This window comes from Gorilla gorilla, chromosome 1 (genome assembly GCF_029281585.2).
Source record: "Gorilla gorilla gorilla isolate KB3781 chromosome 1, NHGRI_mGorGor1-v2.1_pri, whole genome shotgun sequence".
NCBI classification, from domain to species: domain Eukaryota; kingdom Metazoa; phylum Chordata; class Mammalia; order Primates; family Hominidae; genus Gorilla; species Gorilla gorilla.
The window spans coordinates 214,550,645-214,573,576 of NC_073224.2; the positions used below are offsets into that span (position 1 = coordinate 214,550,645).

General features: G+C 42.5%; 2 protein-coding genes and 1 non-coding gene across 9 annotated transcripts in view; 2 read left to right on the top strand and 1 right to left on the bottom strand.

Moving 5' to 3' along the window:
- The window catches only part of RHD (Rh blood group D antigen), a 67,191-nt gene extending 62,901 nt beyond the window's left edge, over positions 1 to 4,290 (top strand). For 3 of the 7 annotated variants that reach the window (XM_063701591.1, XM_063701593.1, XM_063701602.1), the window contains exon 10: positions 3,497 to 4,290. In XM_063701591.1, coding sequence (XP_063557661.1) covers positions 3,497 to 3,523 — 27 coding nt within the window. In that variant the 3' untranslated portion in view covers positions 3,524 to 4,290. The remainder of the gene's footprint in view (positions 1 to 3,496) is intronic. The other 4 variants (XM_063701595.1, XM_055389132.2, XM_031011469.3 and 1 more) reach the window with 2 other exon arrangements.
- The window catches only part of TMEM50A (transmembrane protein 50A), a 33,203-nt gene continuing 13,959 nt past the window's right edge, over positions 3,689 to 22,932 (bottom strand). The window contains exons 4-7 of the mRNA XM_004025190.5: positions 14,413 to 14,480; positions 13,128 to 13,220; positions 9,240 to 9,300; positions 3,689 to 5,390 (exon numbers count right to left, since the gene is read on the bottom strand). Of these exons, the coding sequence (XP_004025239.1) occupies positions 5,345 to 5,390; positions 9,240 to 9,300; positions 13,128 to 13,220; positions 14,413 to 14,480 (268 nt within the window). The 3' untranslated portion in view covers positions 3,689 to 5,344. The remainder of the gene's footprint in view (positions 5,391 to 9,239; positions 9,301 to 13,127; positions 13,221 to 14,412; positions 14,481 to 22,932) is intronic.
- LOC115932430 (small nucleolar RNA U13) lies at positions 19,723 to 19,826 on the top strand. The gene has a single exon (XR_004068715.2). It is a non-coding gene; the product is annotated as a small nucleolar RNA U13 (small nucleolar RNA).

Here is a 22,932-nt window from a genome sequence, read left to right on the forward strand (position 1 = left end):
TTTTTTTTGCAAACCATCCAAGAAGACATTTTAAATACTCATTGAATTTCACAGAACTGACTGCCAGGATTGGAAAGACATTAAAGCCAGCTCAGCCACTGCCTCGCTGGTTGGCCAGACCACGCCTGGCACTTCTGGAAGGGAGCACTCACCACCCCCCAAGGGCACCCATCTCATCCTCTGATGGTTTATTAAAATGCACTCATCATTTGCTAATTCATTCCACTACGTGCATTACCTAATTTGTGACATGGTATGAAGTACCAGAGAGATAATTCTAAATAAAATATAGTTATGGGTCTCAAGGAGCCAGATATGCTAATCTCCTATCCTCCTGCAGTTTACAGTGGTCCTCACCAGATACTTATTTACAAAAATTCAGTTTATTATTTATTTTTTTGAGACAGAGTCTTGCTCTATAGCTCAGGCTAGAGTGTAATGGTGTGATCTCGGCTCACTTCAACCTCTGCCTCCCAGGTTCAAGCGATTCGCCTGCCTCAACCTCCCAAGTAGCTGGGACTACAGGCACCTGCCACCACGGCTAATTTTTGGAGTCTTAGTAGATACGGTTTCACCACGTTGGCCAGGCTGGTCTCGAACTCCTGACCTCAGGTGATCTGCCCACCTCAGCCTCCCAAAATGTTGGGATTACAGGCGTGAGCCACCATGCCCGGCCAAAACTTCAGTTTATAACACAATCTTTCATGTGTCTTCTGCTTTCATTAAAAGAATAAACAGTTCCCTTCTTTATTTCAGTTTAATAAACCATGGATTTTATTTCATGCTTTGCAAAACACAAGGGCTCACTGACATGCACTTCGTAAACTAATTCTGGCTGGTCGCCTGTAATTCCAGCACTTTGGGAGGCTGAGGCCGACAGATCACTTCAAGTCAGGAGTTCAAGACCAGCCTGGCCAATATGATGAAACCACGTCTCTACCAAAAATATAAAAAATTAGCCAGGTGTGGTGGTGCGTGACTATAATCGCAGCTACTCAGGGGGCTGAGGCAGAAAAATCACTTGAACCCGGGAGGCGGAGGTTACAGTGAGCTGAGATCGCGCCACTGCACTCCAGCCTGGGCGACAGAGTGAGACTCTGTCTCAAAAAATAAATAAATACAAATAATGTAAAATACGAAACAAGCAATCCTGGCAGTAGCTGCTGGAATGAGAGGAGGGAGAGGTCATAGGGAGGTGGGGGAGAATGGAGCATGGAGTTGTGTTGGATTTGGCTAAGCAGCTGGAAGTGCAAGGCATTCCAAGCAAGCAGAGGGGGGCAGGTGGGGAGCGTCTGCAAGAACAGAAGCAGCATGAGCAACCTGGCTCGGCAGTGTGTGAAAAGGCTGAAAGGTGGCTAGAGCCATTTCAATTTCATCCTTCAGGCAAATGGGAAAGTCCCAAAGGTTTGAGTGGGGAAGCAATGCCTACAATGAAAGTTTGAGAGTGAAGCAGAGTGATCGAATTAAGCATGTAGGCCGAATTCTGAAATAACTGCAATGTGCTGAAGATCATCCATTGGCTTCTGAATGAGTATTTGCAGTTTATTTTTTAAAATGATTTTATTGCCAAGAAATATAAACACTACTGTTTTGGTACAAAAACATAACACAATGTGTTGAGTCCCTCTTGCTGTTTTACACAAAGTTTTAAAAACCTACTCTTGTCACAGTGGTATCACCCCTACTTCTGATTTCAAATAAATGTTCTAGAGACACAGTAAGGGCCCAACAAATGCTTGTTCAACAACACAAGGAGAGCCAGCTTTTAAAGTAAGGTAGGAAAACAGGCCGGGCGCAGTGGCTCACACCTGTAATCCCAACACTTTGGGAGGCTGAGGTGGGCAGATCACTTGAGGCCAGGAGTTCAAGAACAGCTTGGCCAACATGGTGAAACCCTGTCTCTACTAAAAATACAAACATTAGCCAGGCGTGATGGCACACACCAGTAGTCCCAGCTATTCAGGAGGCTGAGGCAGGAAAATGGCTTGAACTGGGGAGGCAGTGGTTGCAGTGAGCCGAGATCGTGCCACTGCACTCCAGCCTGAGGTACAGAGGGAGACTCCATCTCAAAATAAAACAAAACAAAACAAAATCATACAAAAACATTAGCTGGGTGTGGTGGTGCACACCTGTAATCCCAGCTACTTGGGAAGCTGAGGCAGAATTACTTGAACCCCTGGGGGGAGGTTGCAGTGAGCTGAGATCGTGCCACTGCACTCCAGCCTGGGCAACAGAGTGAGGAGACTCTGTCTCAAAAAATATATATATTAAAAAAAAGAGAAAAAAAGTAAAGTAGGAAAACACATCAGCAGCCTGCCAACAGACTCCCCTAGCCTCGGTGAGGGCCAGTGTTCTGGGAGGCAGATCTGAATTCTAGTCCTAGTTCACCCACTGGCAGGCTGGTGCCCTTGGGCAGGTCACTTCTCTGGAGCTCAGTTTCTTCCTCTATAAAATGAGATCAAATCCCATGTTCTAAGAGTTTGTGCTCTGGAGTCAGACAGATCTGGGTTCTACCACTGCCAGCTCTGTGATCTTGTAGCTTCAGTCTCGTCATCTAACATGGAGATAACAGTAACTGTCTCACTGTGTTCTTGGGGTTTAAAGGAGATAATGTATGTGAACTGTTAGCAAACAAGTGTTAGCTACCCTGATTTCCGGTTTCAGAGTTCTGTGGTCCCAGTTTATGCCACATGAAGTGACGCTGTATGGTAGGCTGTGGTGTGGCACCACTTCAGAACTCAGCGCATGCACAGCTTGCAGAAGAGAAGGCCAAAGGAGACCTAAGAAGGCTCTTCGAACACTTGAAAGACTGGCATGTACGCCGGGCGCGGTGGCTCACGCCTGTAATCCCAGCAGTTTCGGAGGTCGAGGCGGGTGCATCACCTGAGTTTGGGAGTTTGATACCAGCCTGACCAACATGGTGAAACCTCGTCTCTACTAAAAAATACAAAAATTAGCTGGGCATGGTGGCAGGTGCCTGTAATCCCAGCTACTCGGGTGGTTGAGGCAGGAGAATTGCTTGAACCCGGGAGGCAGAGGCTGAGATTGCATCACTGCACTCCAGCCTAAGACAAGAGCGAAACTCCATCTCAAAGAAAAAAAAAACAAAAAAAAAACCCCCACAAAACCTGGCATGTAGAAGAAAAATATTTTTTCTCTACGCTTCTCCAAAGAATTTAACTAGGCCCAGGGGAGGTGCAGTATAAATTTCTAACAATCTCAACTGTCTGCCAAATGGAATGAGCTACTTCATATGGCACTAGTGAGTCCTCTGTCTTTGGAGGCATTCAAATAAAAGCCAGATGGCCATTTATCAACAATCCATGTAAAATGTTAGATGAAATAAAACCTATATATCTAAGATCTCTTCCAATTCAGATTTTATGAAAGAATTTCTAAGGTCTTTGTAATGAGACATTTAGGCTGTTTCAAGAGATCAAGCCAAAATCAGTATGTGGGTTCATCTGCAATAAAAATGTTTGTTTTGCTTTTACAGTTTCCTCATTTGGCTGTTGGATTTTAAGCAAAAGCATCCAAGAAAAACAAGGCCTGTTCAAAAACAAGACAACTTCCTTTCACTGTTGCCTGCATTTGTACGTGAGAAACGCTCATGACAGCAAAGTCTCCTTATGTATAATGAAACAAGGTCAGAGACAGATTTGATATTAAAAAAATAAAGACTAAAAACTTAGTTTAAGAGTCAATTTAATAAGTTTAAAATAAATGTTTAGTTTCATTAGGATGATGCTATCAATATTTTCTTGGTTACAGACACATTATTAAAGTTTTGGGTTAATTTTATTGACAATTCTTAAGATTCTTTCTCATGCTTAATAAAGCATGGTACTCAGTTAACTCTTGTCTACATCAGCAAAGCAGATAATACAAAACAGGAAAATTACAAATCACTGATACTTAGTCATTGTGGGAATCATGCTTTTCTCCCAGCAGTTTTACAAGGTGGGTGGCATTCCCTGAGCATATTCTGAATTGCACTGTGGGGAAAGAGGTTGTGCTCAGTTGTAGGGTGGGGGGATGCACTGCCTGAGGATTAAAAAACTAGTTCTGTGACCGTGAGGAAGTCGTTTAAATTTCCATGGTCTGTTCCCTCCTATGTGAAAAGAGAAGGTGGACTTCAACCTCTAAGATCTTCTCCAGTTTTCACATTGTATGGACTTTTGTAGAAAAAACATCAGGAGTTCATGCGGGATGACAGCAAGTCATTTCTTTGAGGAGAGTCTTGATCACCAGGCAATATTCACAGCATAGAGACTGTCGGATGACGATGGCTAGCATGGAAATGAGACCCACACATTTAAATCACCCAGCAAATATTCCAAAGGCTAATTGTAGCACATTTTATGAAAGACATTTCAAACTGTGGTCCTGAAGAGTGTATCCCATCTTGCAGAGGTGGGGAGCCTGGGGGGACAAGAGTTCTGAAGAGGAAGAGACAACAAGAGTTCCCAGTAGCTAATGTTTGTCATTCTAGTTGACCGTGCTGGTCTATTAGGCTAGTGGTTCAGTACACAGATGAAATGCAACATGGAACCCAGTTTATTATCAGAACAACTACAAATAAATTGTCCCCTGTCTAAGACTGGAGTGTCAAGTCTCTGCCCTTTTTTCCTTTCCTTCAATGGTGGATGTGGAGTGACTGTGCATCCCACCAGAACCACGTGTCATGGCTGAGTCACATCTTCCTGCCCTTGGAATGAGAGGCACAGTGGAAGAGCTTCCCACGGAAGGGACACAGGGAGCCTGGTGGCTGGACCATGGTGCTTCTCTCTTCCAACACATCCACTCACCCCTTGGGAGACCCTCAAAAGCCAGTTACATTACATGTTCACAGAATTTTTGGTAAAAGTAAATACCAATTATAGTGAGGAAGAATTCTGACCATGGAATATTTTAAAAACTAAAAAATGTTTATATTTCATTTAACATTTGACACAGAAGAGACCACATTTGAATAAACACATTAAATCTTCAGAGCACTTTCATTGTGGTTTTGGACCTCAGATATGACAAATACTTACATTGACAAATCCATAATTTCTTTCGTAATTTCTTTTTATTTTTACAAATTATACCATGATAAAATTTGACAAAAATTATTCATGTGAAAGTTTCCTCTAACATTTTATAAGTTAATCAAGTGCATACCACAATAGATTTTTGGTTGTTGTTTAGGTGTTCTCGTGATTTTAGTATTACACAACTTTAAGCTGAGACTACACTCAGAAATAAGTTTAGAAAATGGCATTACAAAAGGTTGGGAGTGAGCAGTAAAAAAACAAACAAACCCATGCAGGGCTGTTGTGCTGCGGGAAATCAGATGTGTTCACTGCCATAAGTCTTCAGTGCGGCCAAACTTAAAAACCAGCCCTCTGTGAATAAAACAAGAAATATCACATGACTCCCTGAATTTGAGAAAAGAGTATGTGAGATTTCGAGAATGGTGTGAAACAAAGAATAATTGATGAGTTGTAGAAGAAATTTTGGTACGAAATGTATCAAAACAGAAACTGATCATTCTAAGGTAGTGAATTCTTCCATTATGTTCAACTGTGCTATTAACCACCATATTCCCAACAACCTTAACTTTCCAGTACTGAATACACATGTGACTTTTAAAAAGTTACCAGTGTTTACTATGTAACCATTATATGTCTGATTTTTTTTTTTTGAGACAGAGGGATTTTTTTTTTTTTTTTTGTGTCGCCCAGGCTGGAGTGCAGTGGCGTGATCTCGGCTCACTGCAAGCTCTGCCTCCCGGGTTCACGCCATTCTCCTGCCTCTGCCTCCCAAGTAGCTGGGACTACAGGCACCCGCCACCACACCCGGCTAATTTTTTGTATTTTTAGTAGAGATGGGGTTTCACCATGGTAGCCAAGATGGTCTCGATCTCCTGACCTCGTGATCCGCCTGCCTCGGCCTCCCAAAGTGCTGGGATTACAGGCGTGAGCCACTGTGCCCAGCCCTATACATCTGATTTTATCAAATTCATTCAACAAACTGTTTTGGTGCCAGGGCTATAAATAAGATACAAAGCCACTGCCCTCAAATTGCTCTCATTCTTGCTAACGTGATGTGGTAAGTGTGGGGGTGGTTGGGGAAGGAGACTTATATACCAAGTATTAAGGGGGCACAGAAACACAGAATTCGGTCGCCCTGAATAAGTTACAAAAGGATTTACAGAGGTGGTAATATCTGAGATGGGCTTTTGTGGAAAAACAGGGGTTTGAATGGGAGATTGGTAGGAACAAGACCTAGCGGGATGAAGGCAGGTGTTTCGGGGACAGGAAACAGTACATCAAAGGGGAAAGAGGCATAAAAAAGCATGGGGCTTCTGGAAAAGCCCAGGAGACTAGTATGACAGGAATTTGCCCTCACAGAGCTTACAGTCCAGGGCAAGCTTGTCCAACCCACAAAGCTGGGCCACATGTGGCCCAGGACAGCTTTGAATGAGGCCCAACACAAATTCGTAAACTTTCTTAAAACATTATGAGATTTATTTTGTGATTTTTTTTTTTTTAAAGCTCATCAGCTATTGTTGGTGTATTCTATGAGTGCCTCAAGACAATTCTTCCAATATGGCCCAGGGAAGCCAAAAAATTGGACACCCCTGGTCTAGCGTTTCAGTGAGGGAATGTCTACAGTTGTCCTTAAGGCTTCAATTTAAAAGAGGCAAGAGGGCAACTGTATGCATAAGATGATACCTGAGGTGTTAACAGAACAAGGAAGAATCCACCATGGCCAAATTACGGTTGGCCATGAGGAGGCAGGGAATGGACACAGCCAGGCTTTGGAAAGCCAATTGCCAAGGGTGGCAAATTACCCACAGGTGCCTTAGATGAGCCAGAGTGCAGATGCCTGCCTGCATGCTCTATGGGGCTGCCTGCCTGCATGCTCTATGGGGATGCCTGCCTGCATGCTCTATGGGGCTGCCTGCCTGCATGCTCTACGGGGCTGCCTGCCTGCATGCTCTATGGGGCTGCCTGCCTGCATGCTCTATATGGGGCAGCCGGTGCGCAGTCCCAGGCACCAAATGAAATGGGGGCTATGAGCCAGACACAGTGGCTCATGCCTGTAATGCCAGCAGTTTGGGAGGCCAAGGCGGGCAGATCGCTTGAGCCCAGGAGTTTGAGACCAGCCTGGGCAACATGGCAAAACCCCGTCTCTACAAAAAATACAAAAATTAGTCGGGCATGGTGGCATGCGCCTGTAATCCCAGATCTCTGCTCTTCTAGTTAATATAGGATCTACTGCTGTAACAAAGAAAAACTGAAGTTGGTTATTAGAGGCCTCTACTGTCCAAATAGCTTAAAAGAGATGCTGTAACTTCAGAATACTCGTCACAAGATATGAACTCTAATCGGAAGAGTTTCCTGGGCAAGAGCCAGGGACCAGTCCCTCCTACACTGTCAAAATTACCTGGGGTTCAATCTGCTTACAGGATACAAGGTATAACCCAAAGAGGCTGTGCATCTTGTCACATCTAAGTTTACATTTTTATTTCCAAACTGATTTTACAAAATGGCAAAAATGCCTGGTGATGGAATAGAACAGGTGTGAATACCAACTGGTGGCTCTTTCTGAAGGGCAACTATTACTATTTCAAGAGGGCTTCAGTAGACATGGGATTTTTGTTTCTTTTTTGGAGGTGGGTGGGAAGGGAAGGGGAAGGAAAAGTCCTGTAATATACATCAGATTCCTAGCCTTTTTTGGATTAGGGGCTTCTTTGAAAATCTGATGAAAGCCACAGACTATCTCTTTCCAGAAATACACAAAACACCAATTTCCTGCATATGGAAATGTCTGGTGATATCTCACCTTCAGAAGACTACTGAAAGAATAAAGGTTAAGAACTCTTGGCCGGGCACGGTGGCTCATGCCCGTAATCCCAGCACTTTGGGAGGCCGAGGTGGGTGGGTCACGAGGTCAGGAGATCAAGACCATCCTGGCTAACATGGTGAAACCCTGTCTCTACTAAAAATACAAAAAATTAGCTGGGCATGCTGGCAGGTGCCTGTAATCCCAGCTACTCGGGAGGCTGAGGCAGGAGAATCATTTGAACCTGGGAGGCAGAGTTTGCAGGGAGCCAAGATCACGCCACTGCATTCCAGCCTGGATGACAGAGTGAGACTCCCTCTAAAAAAAAAAAAAAAAGAACTCCTGATGCAGGCTGGGTGTGGTGGCTCATGCCTGTAATCCCAGCACTTTGGGAGACTGAGGCAGGCAGATCACGAGATCAGGAATCAAGACCATCCTGGACAACATGGTGAAACCCCGTCTCTACTAAAAATACAAAAAAAAATAGCCAGGTGTGGTGGCGTGTGCCTGTAGTCCCAGCTACTCGGGAGGCTGAGGCAGGAGAATTACTTGAACCCGGGAGGCGGAGGTTGCAGTGAGCTGAGATTGTGCCACTGCACTCCAGCCTGGGTGAGAGACTGAGACTCTGTCTCAAAACAAAACAAAACACACACACACACACACACACACACACACACACACACACACACACACACACACACACACACACACACTCCTGATGCAGAGGATTAAGAGCTGTTGAGCTGTTTTGTTTGTGGGGTTTTTCGGCCAGTGATGGGGGTAGGTTGTGGGGGCTGGAGGGGGTGGTGGTGGTGGTTGGAGGAACAGCATGGGTAGAGAAAAGGGCAGGCCCTAAATTTCTAGGAAAGATGAACATCAGAGAAGATTACTGATAAAAGCCTTGAGGTTTCTAGAGGTTTTCGTCATCTTTTCATTTGTAATTGAAAGGGAAGGATAAAAAAATGTTTGGGCTTTTCCTCCACACCTCAAAGCTCACTCACAAACTCTACGATATCAAGGGCAGAAGAACTATAAAATATATCAGAAACCAAAATTTAAGGATAAATGGTTTTAGGCAGGCTTTCACTTAAAGCAACTGTTAGAGATCTAAGTTTAAAATGAACATCACCAGTGTTATGTAACTAAATCTTCATGAATCATAGTTACTCACTCATTAAAAGGGGGCGTGGTAGCAATCTTAAAAATTAATATATGCTCCTAAGGTTGGCAGCAAACCAACTCATCTATTTAAAATATCCTTCTCAACCTTACTCTCCATGTTTTACGAAAATATCATGGGGGAGGGGCATTGGATGAGTAATTAGGCAACTAAATATAGAAAATGATATAAAAGAAGCTATTTTTAAAAAAAAAAAAAGATAAAGAATGCAAAACAAACTTACCCAAAAAAGATGAAGGCATTCTGGAAAAATACAGCAATTCCAGGGTATACTATGTCTTTTTCTGTAAAAATAATCGCGGTGTTTAGAGGGTTATGATCTCAAAACATTTAGTTTCAGATATATTGGCAAATACCAGTTTTCCTGCCTAGAAGAATTGATTTTTCTTAGAATTAGGGTTGCCTTGAGTATTAAAAGACATAATGTGTAACAGAGTCTAGCATGGCTTTAGTAAATGATAGCTCCCTTAGTTCACTTAACAAATATTTACTGGGGGCATACTGTATGCTGGCCCTATTTAATGCTGAGGATACCGCAATAAACAAAACAGGTAAAATTTTTTTTGCCCTCATGGAACTAGAGAATATACTGAATAAAAAGAAGATAAAATAATGCAGGAAAGGTGGAGAAGTGTAGTGTGACATCGGACACAGATGGCCAGTTAGACCTCATGAGAAGGTGACACTGGAGTAAGGACACGCAGGAAGTGGGGCAGAAGCCATGCACACGCCCTGAGGGAGCACGCCGGTGAATTACAGGAACAGCCACGTAGGCACAAGAGGGAAGAGCAGGGACAGGGTAAAGAAAGAGGACAACTGGGCAGCAGAGACCTGGCAGTCACAGTGAGGCCTCTGATTTTTACTCTGAGTGAGATGAGAAGCCACCGGGTTGTGAGCAGAAAAGTGATCTGAGCTGACATATTTTAAGAGGATCCCTCTGGCTGCTGTGCTGAGGGTAGATTAAAGGAGGCAAAAGAGGAAACAGAAACCAGTTAGGAGGCTCTTCCAGGAAATCAGGTGAGAGATTATGATGGATTGAACCAGGGTGGTAGCAATGGAGAGATGGTAAATGGTGGTTAGACTCAGGATATATTTTACAGCACAGTCAACATGATCTGCAGATAGATTGGATATGGGGCGTGGGAGGAAGACAAATGTCATCTTTGACAGGCCTTCCCCATCCAGGGCTTTTGGCCTAAACACCTGGAAAGATAGAGTAGCCAGCCATTAACTAAGATTGGAAGGACTGCTGGAGCAACATTTTTTTCTGATTGTATCTAGAAGTGAAGTTGAAATTCTCATAAATTTCTACTACTGGAATTGTTAATGACTGCTCATTGACAGAGGCACAATAAATAGGTGAACTGTCAAATTTTTCTCATTTCAGAACAGCTTTGGTTAATCTGATTAACATAACAGATGGTTTGCATAGGTCTTCACCACTATTTCACGTTAAATAACCATTACCACTAGAATGGCTTCTAAAAATGTTATAAAGCCAACTTTATAAAATTACAGATCTGCTGCTAATTATTCTCAAAACATAACCTTGCTCCAGAAGCTTTCAGGAAAATAGCCTAAAATTATGAGATAAAGACATTCCTACAAAAAGGGGCCCTGTATTAATAGTTGTACCTGGGAAAGAATTATCAGTAATTTCATTTTCTTCTTTTGAGTTCTTTTACATTCTTAGTTTTCTATAATGAATAAGCATTATGCAATTCCCATGATAAAAGGTAATTTTTTTCCTTTTTTTTTGTTTTGATTCTTTTGAGAGGGTCTCCCTCTGTTACCCAGGCTGCAGTGCAGTGGCGTGATCGCAGCTCACTGCAACCTCCACCTCCCAGGTTCAAGAGATCTCGTGCCTCAGCCTCCCAAGTAGCTGGGATTGGAGGTGTGTGCCACCATGCCTGACTAATTTTTGTATTTCTAGTAGAGATGGGGTTTTGCCATGTTGGCCAGACTGGTCTCAAACTCAAAATATATACATTTTAAAATATATATATGGCTGGGCGTGGTGGCTCACTCCTGTAATCCCAGCACTTTGGGGAGCCAAGGCAGGTGGATCACCTGAGGTCAGGAGTTCAAGACCAGCCTGGCCAACATGGCAGAACCCTGTCTCTACTAAAAATACAAAAATTAGCTGGACATGGTGGCAGGCGCCTGTAATCCCAGCTACTTGGGAGGCTGAGGCAGAAGAATCGCTTGAACCTGGGAGACGGAGGTTGCAGTGAGCTGAGATCGCATCACTGCACTCCAGCCTGGGAAACAAATATACATATAAAAAACAGATTTTATAGCAGCAAAAGAACAACTAACTTATAATATCATGTGAAATGCAAACGGGGGATAAAAATTATGATAATAACTAAAAACATAAGAAAAGAGAACAAAAGGAAATACACCAAAATATTTAAGAGTGGTGAAATTATTATTACTTCTTTTTCTTTTTTTCTTTTCTTTTCTCTTTTTTTGAGACAGCGTCTCACTTTGTCACCCAGGCTGGAGTACAGTGGCACAATCACAGCTCACTGCAATCTCTGCCTCCTGGGCTCAGGTGATCCTCTCACCTCAGTCTCCCGAGTAGCTGGGACCACACGTGCACATCACCATACTCGGCTAAATATTTATTATTTGTAGAGATGGGGTCTCCCTATGTTGTCCAAGCTGGTCTCAAAATCCTGGCCTCATGCAGTACTCCCTCCTTGGCCTCCTGAAGTGCTGGGATTACACTGCACCCACCCTTTTTTATTTTCTACAATTTTGGTAACATGATTTTAATAATAAATTACACATGGCTAGGCCTAGTGGTTCACACCTGTAATCCCAGCACTTTGGGAAGCTGAGGCAGGCAGATCACTTGAGCCCGGGAGTTTGAGACCAGCCTGGGCAACATGGTGAAGCCCCATCTCTACAAAAAATACAAAACTAGCAGGGCGTGGTGGCATGCGCCCGTCATCTCAGCTACTCAGGAGGCTGAGTGGGAGGACTGCTTGAGCCTGGGAGGTGGAGGTTGCAGTAAGCTGAGATTGTGCCACTGCATTCCAGCCTGGGTGACAGAGCAGACCCTGTCTCAAAAAATAAAAAAAATAATTAAAATAAAATTAAAAATACAAACATTTGGAAATATCTATTACTCCCGTCTATGAGATTAAATGATTTTAATAAAAATTTAGGAAACATTATTTTAATCTAAAAGTTACATTTTATTCAAATCAGTGTTAAAATATGAGCAGAATATATATAACCTGGTCCAGTTTTTATAAATCATTAATACTGTATTTTTACTATGACACCCATAGCAATTTTACCTGGACCATTAAATGGGTTTTCTATTTTTCTAGGGTCCCTCAAGGTGAAATTTCTCCCAGGGTCTAACAGTATACCTTTTCCTGAGCTTGCCTTAAAGTGGCCTTATATAGCAGATGTATATTAAATGTTAGTTTACTTTTCTGTCTGAAAGGAGGTGACATCATATTACCAGGGAGGCTTAACTGAATAAATCTCAATTCTGGGATGTTAGAGCTTTGCACAGATATTCTGAAAGTCAGAACTTGTTAGGCCAGGCTTGAGGCCAGGAGTTCAAGGCCAGCCTTAGCAACATAGCAAGATCCATCTCTATAAAAAATTTAAAAATTAGCTGGGTGTGGTTGTGTGTGCCTGTGGCCCTAGCTACCTGGGAAGCTGAGGTGTGAGGATGGCTTGAGCCCAGGAGGTTGAGGCTGCAGTGGGCCATGATCATGCCATTGCACTCCAGCCTGGGTGATAGTGAGACTCTTGTCTCTAAAAAAGAAACAAAGCTTGCTAACTAGCTAGATAACATATGTTCTGCTTTTGAGATTTTTGGAAGCCAAAGAAAAGCAGTGTTTAGAGCTGTCTCATCCCTTCCAGGCTCTGGATAAGAAGAAAAATGACTGAAGAAAGGAATACTAAAAATATATAAGACAAAGAAAACCAAACACTGTCGGTGGAGGGTGGGGGGTCCCGGATATAAATGCATCGCTAGTAGTTGGCCCATCTATAGGAAAAAAATTTTATTCTAAAATAACCAACTTTAATGCAAAATTCCAGTATTCCACTGAAGTAAACTGTAACCTATGTTTTCTCTTACCTTTAGCAACATAACCTCCAAAAAGAATCCACATAGATGCAATCAGAGATCCAAAGGCCAACATGAAACCAATGAAAAGCCAAATGCGAGCACCTTCAAAGAAATAATATTTTACCAGAATTCTTTCTTATAGAGCAGTACAATTAACTTTCAAAAAGAAAACAAAACCCAAACAGAAAAAAAAAAAGTGCAACTGCCATTAAAGTCTAATGTGAGAACAGTAAAGGATGTGTTAAACATCTTCATCAGTGTACCTGTTGGCCTTTTTTCTTCTTGGTTGGTCTGTATAGATTTTTAAAAATTATTTATGAGTCTGTATAAGTGCATATACTTACTTTCCCCAACTGCCTACACTGAGAAAACCTATACTCAACCTTCCTATAAAACATCTCATAAAATCTGTTTCACCATATTTAGAGGCTCATTCTCCTTATGCTTTTATATAGACAATGCTCCCACAATTTTTTTTTTTTTTTTTTTTTTTTTTTTTAGGCAGAGTCTTGCTCTGTCTCCCAGGCTGGGGTGCAGTGGCGCAATCTCGGCTCGCTGCAAGCTCCACCCCCCAGGTTCATGCCATTCCCCTGCCTCAGCCTCCAGAGTAGCTGGGACTACAGGCACCCGCCACCACGCCCAGCTGATTTTTTGTATTTTTAGTAGAGACGGGGTTTCACTGTGTTAGCCAGGATGATCTCCTGACCTTGTGATCTGCCTGCCTTGGCCTCCCAAAGTGCTGGGATTACAGGCGTGAGCCACTGCGCCCGGCCGCTCCCAGATCTCCCAAGAGTACTTTCAAACGGTAACACAGACATAGAGTAAAAAATTCATATTCAGTGATATACGAATCTCAAAGCTACCATATTTCACTTTCAGGGAAGTTAGGCAGCAAAGTAAATTCAAATTCACTGTGACTAGAACTTAGGAAGGTTGCATTAAAATTATGTTAACAGAGGAGGACAGGCAACTTTCAAATCACATTAACATGTTTATGAAGATTTGCTATAAATAAATGGAGTCATGACTGCCTAAAATGAATTCTGATAGGGCCTCTTTAATTTGCATAAATACATTTTAATAAAAACACTGCCTACAGCTCAATAAAGCACGGCAAATAGAATGTTATATATTAATTCCCAATTTCAAGCCCAAAACATAAAACAATAGATTCAAAACAATAAGCTGTTACTCACAGATATATTAAAACAAATAGAAAAGTGGTATTTCCATGGGAAATTCTCATCTTAAGGATTTAAGCATGTATAATAAGATGCTGTTTGCACCTATTTACCTGTTTGACCCAGACAACCTTCACTGTAACTATCACCTCGGACTTGTCCATTCGATACTGCATTAATCCTGTATGAATAAAATAAAACCAAGAAATCAGGGTCCATGACACCAATTACCAGAAACAATAATCTACAGTTTCTCAAATGTAAGGTTAGGCATGAAAGTCTTTTTTTTTTTTTTTTTAAGATACGGGGTCTCACTCTGTTGCTCAAGCTAGAATGCAGTGGCACAACCATGGCTTACTGCAGCCTTGAAATCCCAGGCTCAAGTGACCCTCCCACTTCAGCCTCCTGAGTAGCTGGGATTACAGGTGTGCACCACCACACCCGGCTAATTTTTAAAAAGTTTTCGTAGAGACAAAGTCTCGCTATGTTGCTCAGGCTGGTCTCAAACTCCTGGCCTCAAGAGATCCTCCTTGCCTTGACCTCCCAAAGTGCCACCACACCTGGCTCATAAGCCTTCAGTTCTTGAGTAAAGAGTTCATATGACTGGTCTCTTCAACCAGATACTCTTTTTTTTTTTTTTTTTTTTTGAGACGGAGTCTCGCTCTGTCTCCCAGGCTGTAGTGCAGTGGCACGATCTCGGCTCACTGCAACCTCTGCCTCCCAGGTTTTACACCATTCTCCTGCCTCAGCCTCCCGAGTAGCTGGGACTACAGGCATGCACCACCTATGCCCGGCTAATTTTTTTTGTATTTTTAGTAGAGACGGGGTTTCACCGTGTTAGCCAGGATGGTCTCGAACTCCTGACCTTGTGATCCGCCCGCCTCGGCCTCCCAAAGTGCTGGGATTACAGGTGTGAGCCACTGCGCCCAGCCAGATACTCTCTAGAGCAGTGGTCATGGGCCCCAGGATAGTGGAATCAGCATTACTTGGCAACCTATTTGACAAGAAAATTCTCTGGCCCTAACCCAAACCTAGCAAAGCAGACACTCTGGGCATGGGGCCCAGAAATCTGAGTTTTAACAAGTCTTTCAGGTGAGTCTGGATTGTTAAAATTTGGGAACGAGGCTGGGCGTGGTGGTTCATGCCTATAATCCCAGCACTTTGGGAGGCCAAGGTGGGCGGATCACCTGAGGTGAGGAGTTCAAGACCAGCCTGACCAACACAGAGAAACCCCGTCTCTACTAAAAATACAAAATTAGCTGGGCATGGTGGCGCATGCCTGTAATCCCAGCTACTCGGGAGGCTGAGGCAGGAGAATTGCTTGAACCCGGGAAACAGGTTGTGGTGAGCTCAGATTGTGCCACTGCGATTCAGCCTGGGCGACAAGAGTGAAACTCCGTCTCTTAAAAAAAAAATCGGGAACAGAATTCTCAAAATTTTCTTTTGCTAAGATTGGAACAGGTAAAAAGGTAATTTTGCTTGGTTCTATCTGATATTCCATTTGTATATATCAGACATAACATGTACTCATGTATGGCAATGGCAGAGGGAGAAAATGGGCCGTAGATAATCCAAATATTTCTTAAAATTGGCTTTGGAATAAATTTTTTTGTAGTAATTTTGTACTGATGTCAAATGTTTGGAGAAATAATTATATTTCAAACAACACAATAACTTTTTGCTCTGAAGACATTATAGAATATTCAAGTGGTAAAATCTTGTTTTTTAAATCCTTGATACAGGCTCTAAACATAAGAAGTGTTTTACTAACTTTTCATAGCATACCACTCTAAATTGAGATAGGCTTGCTTTCTTTAGAAGTATCCTCTGAAACATTCCAAATGTCATGGGAAAACGTTCACAATACATCAAGTTAAAGTTACAAAACATTATACCTATGATATATATACCCATTTAGTTGTGTGTGTCTAACACTAGAATATAAGCTTCACGAGGACAGGAGCCATTGTCTGTCTTGTTTCTCATTTTCATTCTCAATGCCTAGCACAAGGCTAGGGGCTTCGCACATAGTAGGTGCTCAATAAATGTGTTTAGGTCAGGCCTGGTAGCTTGTGCCAGTAATCTCAGCACTTCGGAAGGCCAAGGTAGGAGGATTGCTTGAGCCCGGGACTTTGAGACCAGCCTGGGCAACATAGTAAGACCTTGTATCTATGAAAAAAAAAAAGTGAATATAGGAATCCTAGTTTTTTTCACAGTAATATGATGTCTTAATTTATTCATACAAATCTAAGTTTCAGAATGATCAAAATACTCAATTATTTTCAGTGATCTCTGTACAGTACTAAATTATTTTGTATATAAAATAGATACATTAAAAACAGGTTTCGTATATAAAAGTAAAACACAAATAAATGTTCTTGGGTTACTGGTTCTCAGCTCTTGTTTTCTTTGCTGAGCCATCTGAATAAACTTCAGAGCCCTCTGTGAGCCACCACAATCCTGTCTTCACTATTAGGGACACTTTGGAATGAACAATCTCTATTTGTTCTCTGCTATGATTATTTTTATGTATGTTCTCCAATTTATAGAAAAGTTACTAGTTAAATAATCTTTTTACTGAAACGTCTGGTATTTGTCAACATGATGCTCCATAACTGGGGGCTATAGGTGTGCTCCTGGTGTTGGGGTGTAGCTGTTCTGGGCACTCTTAGCGGACAGAGCTGCCACACTGCTTCCCCTGCCCCATCTGGACAGCCTCTTCACCCTGCTCAACTCCAGCATCCCACGTAGGGCTGCCTTCTTCCGTCCCGCGCTCCGCTGCATGGATCCCCTCCTCACCCTGCTCAGGATCTGAGCCCATGCCGAGTTGCCCCTTCCCACCCTGCCTGAGCCCAGCAGCCTGCTCTGGGCCACCACAACTTGTCTTTCTATAGAGGATGCCTGTCATGCTTGACCTCACCTAATAGTTTTTGGACTGAATTTTTCCAGGAAGAGGAAAGGAAGTGGAGAAGAGTTAAATATTACTTTTAAAACATATAGATGTGTGTTAGAGAAAGAGAAAACAGAAGAGAACACTGGTAGAATATCTGTCAAAATGTTATAGTTTGGTGAGATTATAGGCAACTTCGTTTTTGCTTATTGGCATATCCTACTTTTTTTTTTTTTTTGAGATGGAGTCTTGCTCTGTCGCCAGGCTGGAGTGCAGTGGCACAATCTCAGCTCACTGCAACCTCCACCTCCCAGGTTCAAGCAATTCCCCTGCCTCAGCCTCCTGAGTAGCTAGGACCACAGGCGCGTGTCACCACACCCAGCTAATTTTTTGTATTTTAGTAGAGACGGGGCTTCATCATGTTGGCCAGGATGGTCTCGATCTCCTGACCTCGAGATCCTTCCACCTCGGCCTCCCAAAGTGCTGGGATTACAGGTGTGAGCCAACGTGCCCGGCCTACCCTACATTTTTAAAATTAAAAAATACAGAGTAATACACAGAACATTTATTAACATTTTTAAAGCCACAAAATCAGAGAACTTTTGTAATAAGAGAAAAAATAATAAAGTCATTAATGAAAGAATAGCTGCTTTTTGACTCCTATCCATTTGAATTATAATTAACTAACAGTTTTTGTTTAAAATTATGGCCTGACACTATCTGACACTATAATAAAAAGATGTAAACTGAAGCCAAATAGATGATAAACATTTATAAAGACATGAAGTCAGCTCTGCTATAATTATGTTAATGCAACAGAATGTAAGTTTAGCAGGAAACACGTTTGAACAGTACATTCAAGCTCATATACAGCTATACTTCCCCTCCATAGTCAGACTTGCTACTGCTTCAAAATGGAACAAAATAATTTTTTAAAGATCTGAGAACAAAAGCAGGACAAAAATACAATCACAAAAATAAAACTTTAAAATCTAAACCGATGTTGAAATTTAGGTGTCAGCTTTCTAAAAGAATTCTAACAGCATCATTATTACGGTAAAATAAATTGCAACAAAATGGAAAGAACTAGAAATAGCTGCATACTGGCCGAACTTCAAAGAAAAAGACCTCAGCCCTTTGCTATCAGTGGCTTCTGAAGTCAGACCTTTACTTCTGCGAATGAATAACTACTCTGGCACTGACTCCACGCCAGGCACAGTCAAACTGGCTGCCCTTAGCCACTTGCTTTACTCTGAAAATACAAGTTACTGTGTTTACACTTAAGTAACTGTAGCAAAATTTAAAAATGTGTGTAATTTTCAACTTGGATTACCTGGAAGCCTGTATGAGATGACTCTACAACCTAAATTAAAAGTCTACAGAAGGCCGGGCATGGTGGCTCACGCTTGTCATCCCAGCACTTTGGGAGGCCAAGGCAGGTGGATCACCTGAAAGGTCAGGAGTTCGAGACCAGCCTGGCCAACATGGCGAAACCCTGTCTCTATTAGCTGGGCACAGTGGTGGGCGTCTGTAATCCCAGTTACTCAGGAGGCTGAGGCAGGAAAATTGCTTGAATTCAGGAGGCAGAGGTTGCAGTGAACCGGGATCATGCCACTGCACTCCAGCCTGGGCAACAGAGCAAGAGCCTACCTCAAAAGAAAAAAAAAAGGTCTACAGAAAGCTGATGGACAATGGTAGAGGTCAGGATGGGGGCTATACAGGTGTGATGGAAGTGCTGATTGAGAATGTTCTGGGGTGATGTTTTAAATCTTGATCTAGATGCTGTTTACATGGGTGTATATATAAGTAAAAATTTGTTGAGATGTATATATGACTTGTGCACTTTATGTATCTCACTAAATGCGTTTTTTTGTTTGTTTGTTTGTTTTGAGACAGAGTCTCACTCTGTCTCCTGGGCTGGAATCCAGTGCTGCGATCTTGGCTCACTGTAATCTCTGCCTCTCAGATTCAAGTGATTCCCCACCTCAGCCTCCTCAGCAGCTGGGACCACAGGCATGCACCACCATGCCCGGCTGATGTTTGTATTTTTTTGTAGAGACAGCGTTTCACCATGTTGGCCAGGCTGGTCTTGACCTCCTGACCTCAAGTGATCCGCCCACTTTGGCCTCCCAAAGTGCTGGGATTACAGGTGTGAGCCACCATGCCTGGCCAGAATGCATTTTATATTACATTTTTAAAATAATAAAGGCAGAGAGGCACAGTGACTCACACCTATCATGCAGCACTCTCAGAGGCCAAGGCAGGAGAATCGCTTGAGACCAGGAGTTCAAGAACAGCCTGGGCAACATAGTGAGATCCTGTCTTTACAAAAAAACTGTTTAAAAAATAGCTGGGTGTGGTGGTATGTGCAAGTAGTCCTAGCTACTGGGGAGGCTGAGGCCAGAGGACTGCTTAAGCCCAGGATTTTGAGACAGTAGTGTGTTATGATCACGCCATTGCACTCCAGCCTGGGTGACAAAGCGAGGCCCTACTTCTAAAACATTTTTTTTTTTTAATTTAAAAGGAAAACCTGATTCTTTTGTAGTTCTTAGGCACGATGATTGGGTGTTCATGTGCATGTTTGAGATGTGCCTCCCTCAAACCTTGTTCTTACATCAGCACCTTACACGTCTAACATGAAAAGAAAAGAAAAAAAAAAAAAAGAAAGGCCCACAGAGAGAGTTGATCCCTAAAGGAAGCATTCATAATTAAGGAAACAAAAAAAGGCCCTTAGAAATTAAAACATGAGAACCGAAATGCAAAAATGTTTAACAGATTGGAATATAAAATAAAAAGATAAAGAGATGAGAATTCTAAGAAAACATATCGGCCGGGTGTGGTGGCTCATGCCTGTAATCCCAGCACTTTGGGAGGCCGAGACGGGCGGATCACTTCAGGTCAGGAGTTCAAGACCAGCCTGGCCAACATGGTGAAACCCGTCTCTACAGAAAATACAAACACCAGCCAGGCATGGTGGTGTGTGCCTGTAATCCCAGCTACTTGGGGAGGCTGAGGCAGGAGAATCGATTGAGCCTGGGAGGTGGAGGTTGCAGTGAGCAGAGATCATGCCATTGCACTCCAGCCTGGGAGACAGAGCAAAACTCCATCTCAAATAAATAAATAAATAAATAAATAAACAAACAAACAAACAAACAAACAAAAATACTTTTTTCTTTTAAATTTATTGAGACGGGGTCTCCCTCTGTCGCCCAGGCTGGAGTGCAGTGGTGTGATCTCGGCTCACGGCAACCTCTGCTGCCCAGGTTCAAGTGATTCTTGTGCCTCAGGCTCCCGAGTAGCTGGGACTACAGGCACGCAACACCGCGCCTGGCTAATTTATTTTTTAGTTTTTGAGACAGAGTCTCACTCTGTCGCCCAGGCTGGAGTGTAGTGGCATGATCTCTGCTCACTGCAACCTCTGCCTCCTGGGTTCAAGCGATTCTCCTGCCTCAGCCTCCCGAGTAGCTGGGACCACAGTCACGTGCCACTGTACCCGGCTAATTTTTTGTATTTTTAGTAGAGACAGGGTTTCACTGTGTTAGCCAGGATGGTCTCGATCTCCTGACTTCGTGATCTGCCTGCCTCGGCCTCCCAAAGTGCTGGGATTACAGGCGTGAGCCATTGCGCCCAGCCTTTTTAAATTATTTTTAGTAGAGATGGGGTTTCACCACGTTGGCCAGGCTGGTCTCAAATTCCTCACCTCAGGTGGTCTGCCCGCCTTGGTCTCCCAAAGTGTTGGGATTACAGGCGTGAGCCACCATGCCCGGCCAAAGTAAATACTTCTTGTATCCAAAAAAAAAAAAAAAAAAAAAAAAAAGATGTGGTAACTGGAAAAACAGTGGATTCAACCCTGATCAACAGGGGAGGGAAGTCCCATGGTGACAGTGCTGCAGCAGGCTTACACAGTCATTAATTCATAATGAAACAGACAGATATGGGCTTCTGGGATGTTGATTTCTAAAACAAAAGAGGTTATAATACATTAAAGAATATAATTGAGAATTTGGGAAAAAAATAAAGATGTGATAATAGTAGAAAATGCAAGAAAACAAAGAAAAGGCAGCTAGAAACTCTAGGAAAAACAAAAAACTGAACAAGGCTACTACAGTCCACACAGTAACTGTCCAAATTAGAACTGCAGCATTCAAGAAGAATGAAATGAATCCTAAAGAAAATATACATTCTTTCTACTAACAACCACCAAAAAAATAAATAAATAAAACAATCAGAAACTCTAGGAAAGGTCGGGCACAGTGGCTCACACCTATAATCCTAGCACTTTGGGAGGCCAAGGCAGGTGGATCGCTTGAGCCCAGGAGTTCAAGACCAGCCTGGCAAACAAGGTGAGACCTCGTCTTAATTAAAGAAGAAAAAAAAACTATAGGAAAAAACAATACTAAATAACAAAGTCATAGCCCAAGTATGAAGCAAACTAAACGATTTTATGAATTTGAGAAACTGGTAAGAATACAAGAATATTTTCAAAATACATTGATAAATTTGAGAAGCACAGAGTCATGGTGCTTATACTATTTGGCACTGCAATAAATTTTGTTTACCGGTTTTAAAAATTTTTCAACAGGAATGCTCCTATTAAAATATAAGGTCATTTCATTCCTCTGCTCGAAACCTTCCAATGGCTTCCATTACGCTTACAATGAAAGTAAAGTTCTTATTTTTGTGATGGGGTCTTGCTCTGTTACCCAGACTGAAGTGCAGTGGCACAATCATGACTCACTGTACCTCGACTTGACTTCCCAGGCTCTGGCAATCCTCCCGCCTCAGCCTCCGGAGCAGCTGGGACCACAGGCATGCCCTACCAATTTTTGTATTTTGGTAGAGATGAGGTTTCACCATGTTGCCCAGGCTGGTCTCAAATTCCTGAGCTCAAGTGATCCACCCACCTCAGTATCCCAAAGTGCTGGAATTACAGGCATGAGTCACTGCATCCAGCTGAAAGTAAAGTTCTTATAATGCTTCTCAAGGCCCTATACCATCTGTCCCTCTCCACCACTTCTCTGACCTCATCAATTTCTCTTTCCCTTGATCTTGCTACTGCAGTTATACTGGTCTCCTTGCCGTAAAGCCTTTGTACTTGCTGTTTCACCTGCCTGGAATGAACCTCTCTTATATATCCCCATCCCCTGGTCAGCTCCTTCACTTTCTTCAAGTCTTTACTCAAAGTCACCTTCTTAGTGAGACCTTCTCTGACTCTGCTGAAAATTTCTGGCGTGTGGTGGCTCACACCTGTAATCCTGGCACTTTGGGAGGTCGAGGTGGGAGGATCACTTGAGCCCAGGAGACCAACCTGAGCAACATGATGAGACACCCTCTCTATAAAAAAATGTTTTTTTTTAAATTTCTATCCCTCCTATTGACATCCCTTTCTCCTTTGCACTTATTTGCACATATCTCCTTTCTCTATTTTTTTCTCCTTTGCACTTATTTTAAATGACAAAAAGACATGGATTTTTCCTGTTTTATTAACTACTATATGTCCTGTACCTAGAGCAGAGTCTGGAATATAAAAGCTTAATAAATATTGTTGAAAGAATTATCCCTTAGACAAAATACAGTTTCTGACTTAAATATAAAGCTATAAACCCTGGGGGTATAAAATAAAAGAATAGCTGAGAGAAGCTCGGAGGGAGTGGAGAGGTACACAAAAAGAATAAAGAGGACTGCTGCTTTTCTGTATAAGTCCATCTCTACTGTGTGACTTTTAAATCATGTCCAGTGTGTT